This window comes from Perca flavescens, chromosome 15 (genome assembly GCF_004354835.1).
Source record: "Perca flavescens isolate YP-PL-M2 chromosome 15, PFLA_1.0, whole genome shotgun sequence".
Taxonomy (NCBI): Eukaryota; Metazoa; Chordata; class Actinopteri; order Perciformes; family Percidae; genus Perca; species Perca flavescens.
Window position 1 is genome coordinate 29124633 of NC_041345.1, and position 10379 is coordinate 29135011.

Genomic DNA, 10379 nt, shown 5'->3' on the forward strand with positions numbered 1-10379 from the left:
ATATTCAAGGGTGAAGAAGGAGAAGGATGATTTACATGAAAATGTCTTGCCAGGTTTTATTGTTAGGTGGGCTGTAAGCCACCCATCCCCCCTTTAAATTACATATATAAATATATATATATCTATGAATCTCATTATTTATCTCCAATCTAGAGTCAATATTGGTTACCCTGTTATTTTTTTCCAAAGGTAGATCAACTTTATTTTTAGTAATTTAAGCTAAGCCATTTTTGGATTCTGACTCTGAGTTCAAGGTACATTGCTGAACAGTTGCAGTGTCACATGAGGTCCAAAGGTCCAGTCACAGTGGCTATCACACACAGCTGGCATGGTCTACTAGTTAAATATTCCATCCAGTCACGGAAAGGTCACATGTTTGATCCCGGTACAACTAAACAAAACAGTGGACTAGGTGAGGGTTGAAGATCTTGTACTGAAAATGTTGAAGTTTAATTCCTGCAATCACCATAGTTCTATTATCAAGTAGATAATGCAGCAGCTGACACCGGTGCCTCTAGTGGCCACTGGATGTTTTTTTGTATTGAAGTGAATGGGAAAACCTCATCTTCTCTATAGAAATATAAACTATATAGGCACATTTTTCCACAATTTAAAGTCTAAATGTAACTTATTCTGATGAGTGTCTTTGTGGCCATTTTGAAGACGGTTCTCCTTCTAAAAAGATTAAGGAGAGTTTTCTCAAATTTAGGCTCCATCAACTGACAACAAGGGGAGAGAGAGCTGTAAACCCAAACGCCAAGCTTTAACCTCTCCCAATTAATACATCACTGTTCATGTTTAATGTGTGTCCTGTCACTTCCCAGCCATCTGGTTGTCATCTCTGGCAGCGTCCTCTCCTGGAAACATCTCTGGGTTCTCCGCCAGAGTGGCTCGCACTTTCTTCTTCTCCTTAAACCTTCCAGAGTGAGAAACTTTGACCTGGCGCCCTTTGCTGGCTGTTTTATCCATGATCCTCTCCAGTCGGGCGTCCAGCTGAGAGTCGTGCACCATGTCCTCTGGGTGGGCGGCAGCTCCCGTGGCCGGGCCGGACCCATGCTGACCGGTGGAGGCGTTGGAAACAAACTCTGCAGGGATTTCATACAGAACCTTGGGCTGGGATTTTTTTCTCCTCAGGAAAGTCAGCTTCCACCAGCCTGGAGACGGCTCTGACATGATGGATGAATGGTGGGATGGAGGGAGGGAGAGCTGTGGAGAGGGAAAACGGGACAAAAGGAGGTTAAAATAAAAAAGAAATAGGACAAAAACACTAAGAGATAAAAAAATGGAATAATCTGAAACACACAAACACGGCATGTGCACGTCTCTGAGTATGTACATATTTCTGTGTGTGTGTGTGTGTGTGAGCACCTATCTATCCACCAATGGCACTGTTAATATTTCAGTGTAATTCAATAGCCTCCATATGCTGTGGATGCATACATGCTCAGGTTACCATGTGTGTGTCGGTGTGTCATCAGTGTGTGTGTGTGTGTGTGTGTGTGTGTCTTTGTGTGTGTGCGTGCGTGCGTGTGTGTGTCTTTGTGTGCGTGCGTGTGTGTGTGTCAGGTCACATTTTATTTTCAGAGCTGATCTTTCCTGCTGTTTACTCAGCTTATCAGCCAATGAAAAAAAAAACACATTATTTATCTTATTATATTATCCGAAGTGATCACAATGTCAGGTACAGCAACAGCAGAATATGCTGTATGGCCCAATGCATGTGGAGACCCAACATCGCAGCCATATGTGAAAGTGTAACGTGATTGCGTCACCATGGGCATTACTGTGCTCCTATAACAGCCTCCATCTTCTGTATTCAGGTTCTCCACCAGATGTTGAACCTGTTGCAGGGATTTTCTCCATTCAGACACAAAAGCATCAATGAGGTCCAACACTGCTGCTGTTGGTGTTGAGGTCTGGCTCACAGTGGTGTTGGATTGGTTCTGTGTAATTATTTCTTTACGGAGCTGGATTTGTGCACGCCGATGTTGTTATGTTAAAACAGGACAGTGACAAAAACTAAAATCAAGCTTCCCCTTGCTCCTTTATTCTAAGCTCATTTCCTGCTTGCTCTAGCTTCATGTTTAGCATACAGACATAAGAATAGTCTCTTCATATAAGTCTCGCCAAGAAAGCAAATAAGTGCATTTCCCAAAAATGTCAAACTTTAATAGAAACAAATGTGTTGAGACCAAACTACAAAAATCACCACAGCCCAAAACTACCCAAAAGTACTGTATGTGCACAGGGGTGTCCACATACTGTTCCATTATTTGGACAACTGTTCCAGCTGGCATACAAACTGGCTGCAGGTCAGCTGCTGATTGCCTTCTGGCCTAGGGCAAGTTTTTATTGCAGCTGAGCAAACAGAAACTGACCCACATTGTTTTCTTTTTTTCTTTTCTTTTCTCTCTCACTCTTTCTCTTTCTCATTCTCATTCTCATTTCATGAAGATGTGATACGCTCAGCTATAGTAAAGCTGATTATTGTTTGGCTCCCTTTGTCCCTTTTGATGTAGATTCTATACAAATGTGACGTGACTGCGAGTATCGACTTTCTAGCTGCTCTGAGTTTGACTGCCTTTCAGTGGGACTCTGGACTCTATGGTTGATACTCTCTTCCAATCCCGAGCATGCATTCGCCCACTGAACTTGGCATAGACGTAGCCGGCCAATCATGACGTGCCTACTCAAATACGTGCAGCCAGCACAGTATATAAGGCAGCGGTGTGGCGGTCTGCCACACCCTCTTCAGCGAGGGGCATAGGAGCGACAGGGCCCCTATAGAGGGCTCCGTCTGTGCTTATAGAAATAGGGTTACAATATTGTAACCATTGTTTTATCTCACACAGGCTCCGCTCTCTACTGGTCTCTATGGATACAGTGGGTGGAGCCAGATGAATGAACGCCCTGACACAACATAATACCGACCCAACACTACTGATCCAGGCCAACTCCGCAGCCCAGCTACTTCTGAAAAACCACGCCACCACAGCGGAGAAGTAAGGGGCCTCTGCTCACCCAGGTAGTAAGCAAATTAACTGGGTAGAGCCACGACCTAACTTTGCAGGGGCCAAAGTACAAGCAAAGATGCCCTACACACAACATCCCTTGGGTCATCAAGGATCACTGGAACATGTGGGTTTATCACACCCGGAGGGGGGGGGGGTTGTCCAATAGGTTAAACCGTATGAACGGAAAGGGAGCAGACCATGACGTTGCCGCAGATAAGTCCTCAACGATCACCCCACCAAACAAGGCCGCCAACACTGCGACGCTGCATGCTGAGTGAGCACGGCACCATAGTGGGAGGATCTCTTCCAGCTGTTTAGTTGGGCCGTGCGTTCCACATAACATGCCAGCGCACTAACTGGGCAAAGCAGATGCAATTTTTGTGGACAACAAAAAGCATCTAACTGAATAACTATCGACCTGAACAAACTCCTCAAGTTCTTGGGAACAAGGGAGGGATTCGGTCCGAGAGTAGCCACACTGCGGTCACCGCGGAGCAACAAGCAACCGGGATGCACCAACAGGGCGGTCAGTACACACACCCTCTCAGCTGAGGTCAGTGCAAGCAGCAAGGCTGTCTTAAATGACAACGCCTTCAGAGAGGAGCGCTCTAGAGGCTCAGGCCAAGGCCTCGAGCACCAATGGCAGGGGGCTGAAACGGGTAATTGCATTGTTTCAAAAATGAGTGGAAAAATTACTTCTGGCATGACCAGATATTTTATAAATATTTTAAATAACACAAAACAACTAAATGGTGGTAGGTAATACATCTGATTTCATATAGGCCCACTGCTTTAGTAAAAAAAATATTTTTGGCTCTCACCTATTGTCGATGCATATGCAGGACGCAAAAAAAACGAAAATTACTGTTGCACTAGTCTGGACATTTTACCACACCAACGTTGCAATAAAGGTTGCCTAAATGCCATGTATATAAATTTGCTGTTGGCTTACTAATTGATTGCGCTTTTTGTGTAGACTTTTATACGTTTTATTCCACATTGTTTAAATGGCGAAGTGGATCTACTGATCGCTGTGGATTACTATTTTTTCGTGTCATTGGATTACGGCAAAGTAAGGATCTTTTTTCTTAACGTGTCTTAACGTTTTATGGTGTGATTGCACTTTGTTTCTGCGTTTGGAGAGGCATCTCAACACACTGTAGGTCGAACACTGATTGTTCACTGTTACATTTTAGTTGAATTTAAGTGTCGGGGCATTCCGCCGTATTGCGTATTGCGTTCCAAGATAGCTGTGCTGCGATTGGATTTCATAAGGGCCAATTGTTAAATTGTTACAATGTAATTTAAAATCTGCTTTAAAAATAAACATATATGTTGTTTTTTTTGGCCCCATGGCTCGATTGTCAAACTCCGCTTATGGTGTTGAGCCTTTGTGAGATAGAACTCTCTTCTATATTGACTTGTATTGCGTGAAGGTGCCTCCTCGTCAATTCTGTCTGGTAGCAAAAAAACTGAGAAATGCCTAAAAGCTGCTGTGTGATGGAATGCACTAACAACATGGCTATTCGCGCCACTTTTGACTTTCTGGGTCGGAACGTACGTTTAACTGAAATTCTGAACGGGACAGTTAGGTTTAAGAAAAGATCGTGGGTGGGCTTACAAAAGGTCAGTTTCCGTGACATGTGGGACAAGAACGGGACAGTTAGGTTTAAGAAAAGATCGTGGGTGGGCCTATAAAAGGTCATTTTCCGTGATACCCAGGACAAGAACGGGACACTTGGGTTTAGGAAAAGGTTGTGGGTGGGGTTATAAAATGAACGTTCCAGTGACATGCGGGACAAAAACGGGACACAAAACCCGGTCTCCTGGGTGAAAGTCCTGTGTTGTTTGACCCATCCATCACCCAAACCAAGCTACCTACGAGGAATTTTCGGGCTTTAACACTACTCGCTCTTAATACTACGTCATCTTAAAGCGCTGCTGAGCTTCTGCTCTGCTCGGTGTGTTCCATACATTCAGTATGGTGACCCTTGTAGAAAGTGGATACATAAACACTTCTTGCACATCACAAGATTTTCCCAAAAAAAGAGCTACCAGAGCCTGAATACTATGTATTGATGGACAATGGAAATAATCAATACATTTTAATTTGAAAACTGGTAACTGCAGGTACCCTTGTCTGGGTGTAGTCACTGTGTTGCCAACCACCATGTTTACTCTGAGAGAGAGAGAGAGATCAAACATGGGAGGGAGTGTGCAAAGGTTGTTATGCCTGAAAGGTACTGTAGAAGACTACTGGACCAGACATGTTGTTCAAAACTCCTGCATCCACTAAATTAAAATGAAATGCACCAGCACTTTCATACACAGTGAACACGAGAATGGACATGCATAGTGAGGATTAAAGCTGTTACATAAAGCCACACTGCATTTCCACTAAACAGCAAACCCCTGAATGTATTACAATCACAGCCAGCTGTTTGAATTCTTCACTGGCTTACAGGTGAACGTGTGCTTCAGTGATGAAACATCGACCACTTTCCTGTCCCACACGCAATGGTCAGATTTTACAGTTAGCAACTTTTGAACCTGGTTGGGATTTGGTGCCCTGCTTGAGGGTATCACAGGACTCCAACCCTTGAGCTTTTGGGTACAGGAAAGTCCCTTCAGCCACTTGGAAAGCCTGCCATATCCTGCCATAACATTATTTGTATAAACATTTATAAAACTGATATACTGAAATAAAACATTTTTCCTTTAGAGAAATGTTAATTATCAAAACAAAACCCCTAAAGTCCTGTTATTGCATTCCGGCAACACAGTTGGGTTTAAAAAAATAATTGTGGGTGGGGTTATAAAATGAACGTTTCAGTGACACATGGCGGGGGGCACAAACCCCGGTCTCCAGGGTAAAAGTCCTGTGTTGTTTGACCCATCCACCACCCCAACTACACCCCTATGCAGATTTTCGGGCTTTAATACTGTTCGCTACTGATGTCGCTCTTAATACTACGTCATCTTAAAACACCGCGGAGCAGCTGCTCTGCCTGGTGTATTCCATACACAAGCTGAAGGGTGCTTTTTGCGTCGTATCTGACGCTGAGAGGCACTGCCCAAGCGTCCATATTTTACGAATTGGGAGTGAGAACTGGTTGATTCTGGAGGATACAATATTCCTGCATTAAAGGTCCCATATTGTAAAAAGTGAGATTTCCATTTCTTTTTGATTATATAGCCGGTTAAGGTGCAATATAATACTGTGAAAGTATCAGAAACTGTGCCTCTAAATGGGCCGTCCGGACTTCCTTACGTTGTGATGTCACAACTCTACTATATATATAGGTAGAAAGTGGAGCTACAATACAGTCATTCCCCGGCTGCAGTGATGGTGCAGAGACTCAGAGGGAGCAGATGTGGAAGAGCCGAAAACAATGACCAATTACAGTAGACTGGGCTTTTTTCGGGAGGTGGGCTTAAAGAGACAGGCGCTAAAAGGGAGCATTTCAGACAAAGGGTGAATACAGGTATATTCAGACAGACAGTATGAGAAAAATAATGTGTTTTTGAACATTAAAGCGGACATTAAGTAAACATGTTCTAGTAGAAACCCAAAATAAAAGTATGAACCTGAAAATGAGCATCATATGGGGCCTTTTAAAAAAGTATTGGACGGTAGTGTTCAGCAATTGCTGTAGGCTGATTTTATCACCACTCAGAACTGTTGTCATGTGAGTACAGGCTTCGTCACACCATCACGTACATGCCACTTGAGACAAAGCCTTTTCTCACTTACTTTAATCCATCTGCAGGAAAGTTTTGGTTCTAGTAGTCAGAAGGCGGACCGATTGTTTTTACAGAAACGGTTCCTTCAAGGGGATAAATGTAGATCTATTGAGCCAAGCCAGTCAAGTTGTAAAGGAACACACCGATTTATTGGGATTTTAGCTTATTCACCGTATCCCCCAGAGTTAGATAAATCCATACATCCTTCTCATCTCCGTGCGTGTCGTAACTCTGTCTGAGGCCCCCAGCGCTAGCCTCGCTTAGCACAGATCCTGGAGGTAACCGGCTCCATCTAGCCTACTGCTCCCAGTAAGTGACAAAATAATGCCAACATTTTCCTATATTCATGTTGTGATTTGTAGAGTCACAGCGTGTACAAATAACAAGGTCACATGAGACACAGCCATCTTCTAAACGTATACAAACTGGGAACTATATTCTCAGAAGGCGAAGCACTGCTACTTCTGCTACTTGGGCGGAGTGATTTGCACGCAGCACATGAGAAGCTCCGTGGTGAGGAGCAGAGAGTAACAATGGTGCTTTTCAGGTGTTAATCACTCTGCCCAAGCAGCAGTGCTTCACCTTCTGAGAATATAGTTCCCAGTGATGGAGCCGGTTACCTCCAGGATCTGTGCTAAGCTAGGCTAGCGGTGGGAGCCTCAGACAGAGTTACGACACGCACGGAGATGAGAAGGGTATGTATTAACTTATCTAACTCTGGGGGATACGCTGAATAAGCTAAAGTCCCAATAAGTTGCGTGTTCCTTTAATACTTTTAGCAATGACGTCATTTTCTCCATGACACTGTTATATATGTGCATGTTCGACAGCTAGTGCTGCCCGCCCCACAAAACCTTTCTTTAAAGCATTACCTGTCTATGTATAAATTAACATTAATAAAGATAAGATATTCATTTGAATGCATTGAACATATGTAGGTAAGCTATGTAAGCCCTGTACGATGTCACAGCAATGTCACTGGCCAACGATCTGTGTTATTTTTGAGGGGCAAGCAGCAGAAGTCCCAGTTCCAGAACCGATCCTGTTCAGCAATCAGTTGCCAGGCTGTCTCGACTAAAGTCACTCATTGACGTCCTCGTTCAAGCCAATGATTCCCGCTCATTCGCTGGTTGTCCCGCTTCCTATGTTTGTAGCGACTGCCCCACCATAGCAGGCAGCGTGAGCAGTACCCTACGATAACGTAAGTGTGGTGGGAAAAGTCTGGGATTCATTAACACCCGGTACGTTTGACAGGCTGACCCTAAGAAACACTAAAAAAAGTTACTTAAAATGATTTATTTGTTCATTTTTGCCATTCACTAGATCACTACAAGTTAACAGCTAACACACAAGTCAGCCTGGATTTGCTAGTTAGTCAGTCACTATAGCTCCCAAACCTTTCTATTTTCTCTGTACTAGGCTGTCTCTCATTCAAATTACAGTTTGAAGCCTAAAAAGCCGATTATTGTAGCTGAACAACCATTTCAGGACTAAAGACGACTGAATCTTCTGAAATAATGACATTGCTGACACACATTCTGTCATGGCAGCCAGTGCAACAAACTTTACATGGTAAGAAGTAATTCTTACCATGTAAAGTTTGTTCTGAGTGTGGCGCTGGAGAAGGAACACAGAATGTCCAAATGGACTTAAAGTATTAAAGAAAGGTGCTTACATAAGTACTTTGTTGCATTCCACCACTGGCTCTGCAACGCTATAGACTCACCTGTTGGAAACAGACGTCTCTTTCCAGCTGTGGTTGACTTCAGCAGGTTTCAGCATCAATTTGCAGCCTCTTCACTCCAAAACCCCTGAATTCAGCCTTCTAGAAACAAAAAAAAATGCTTTGTGAAACTGCGTTCAGCTTCCACTGCCCTGTTGGCCTCTGTTACACTTCTGTGTTTATATGCAAATGTAGCACTTGGAGAGCTCTGTGCTAATATGGGGCCAGTTAATAATAAGTCTCACCTGGTGGTTTTTAATCCCCCTTTCTTCTCTAGAGGAGAGTCCATAATCCCTTCTTGATCCAGAACTACACTAAAACCAGAAGTGGAAGTGCGGTTACATCTGAAGTGAGTATGTTTGAAGAATCAAGCCAATAAACCTATAACCAGAAAGGTAAATGCTTGGCGTCCGCACCCTGTTGCAGGGTTTAGAAGTCTCTCCTGAAGGTAGCAATAGCAAATCACATTAAATACAAGAAGTGAGAGCTAAGATGAGTTGTTGGTAGTCCACAGCACAACTGCTCTGGTTTGTCATTTATTCTAGTACTCTCTAGTTTCCTGTCCACATCCACCCCTCTGTTCTCCTAGGTGCTGAGTTACAGGTGCTGTGGTTGGCCCCTCCCACTGACACACACACACACACACACACACACACACACACACACACACACACACACACACACACACACACACACACACACACACACCTTACTGTACTTGAAAGGCTTGGCTGAACTCACAATATTGACTACAATATATACAGTACAGGCCACACCTTCTCATTCAATGTGTTTCTTTATTTTCATGACTATTTACATTGTAGATTCTCACTGAAGGCATCAAAACTATGAATGAACACATATGGAATTATGTACTTAACAAAAAAGTGTGAAATAACTGAAAACATGTCTTATATTTAGATTCCACAAAGTAACCACCCTTTGCTTTTTTTGATAACTCTGCAAACCCTTGGTGTTCTCTCAATGAGCTTCATGAAGTAGTCACCTGAAATGGTTTTACCTTCACAGGTGTGCCTTGTCAGGGTTAATTAGTGGAATTTGTTCCCTTATTAATAAAAAAGCGAAGGGTGGCTACTTTGAAGAATCTAAAAAATAAGACATGTTTTCAGTTATTTCACACTTTTTTGTTAAGTACATAATTCCATATGTGTTCATTCATAGTTTTGATGCCTTCAGTGAGAATCTACAATGTAAATAGTCATGAAAATAAAAAGGAACGCATTGAATGAGAAGGTGTGTCCAAACTTTTGGCCTGTACTGTACCTTTAACTAACCTTCACCCTAACCCAGATTTAATCTAAGCCTATAGCGGCAGCCTATAACCTGACTGTCATAAAAATGAGGCATTTGGATTATTTCTACGGTCATTAACCAGGTTACCTTCTTTTCTAAGGATAATAAGCATCACTCAGGTATAACAGAGCTGATTATTCATAAATCATTCAAATTTTCTTGGCATGTTTGCACCTTAGTTTGATTCCATGCTGTGTTATGATTATATGCCACTAAAGTCACACAGTGTACCAGATGCAAAGCTGCATGTTTGCACTAGAAAAATGTGTCAAATGCTGCACGAAACACAGATGTGGGGGAGTAATTTCTAAATCACATGAGGTCCCCTGGTAATACTAGTCCCCTGCAAATAAGGTCTTAATCCCAGATCAGTTTTAACCTTATCTAGCCTTTTACCTCACTTGTAGCCCAAATTTTATAATGAATCCTGAACACAAGCGCTAACCCTAAACCTTAACTCTTAATGTTAATATTTTCTATTGGGGTATTAAAATAACACACATTCAGGCATTCCAATGATCAACGGACCAGATTTAACAGGAATCAAAACCTGTTTTAGTTTGTGGCAGTTGATATTCTTTTCA

At 42.8% G+C, this 10379-nt stretch overlaps 1 protein-coding gene across 1 annotated transcript; it reads right to left on the reverse strand.

Annotated features, from left to right (window-relative positions):
* Positions 1-813: 813 nt before the first annotated feature.
* On the reverse strand, positions 814-8784 carry prr15la (proline rich 15 like a). Its single transcript, XM_028600469.1, has 3 exons — positions 8727-8784; positions 8485-8583; positions 814-1206 (listed from the first exon to the last, which is right to left on the reverse strand). The coding sequence occupies exon 3, from the start codon at positions 1171-1173 to the stop codon at positions 814-816; it is 360 nt and encodes a 119-aa protein (XP_028456270.1). The 5' UTR covers positions 1174-1206; positions 8485-8583; positions 8727-8784.
* Between the last annotated feature and the right edge of the window lie 1595 nt (positions 8785-10379).

Excerpts from the sequence above, each read along its gene's own strand:
- prr15la (XM_028600469.1), bottom strand. The coding sequence starts at position 1,173 with ATGTCAGAGCCGTCTCCAGGCTGGTGGAAGCTGACTTTCCTGAGGAGA.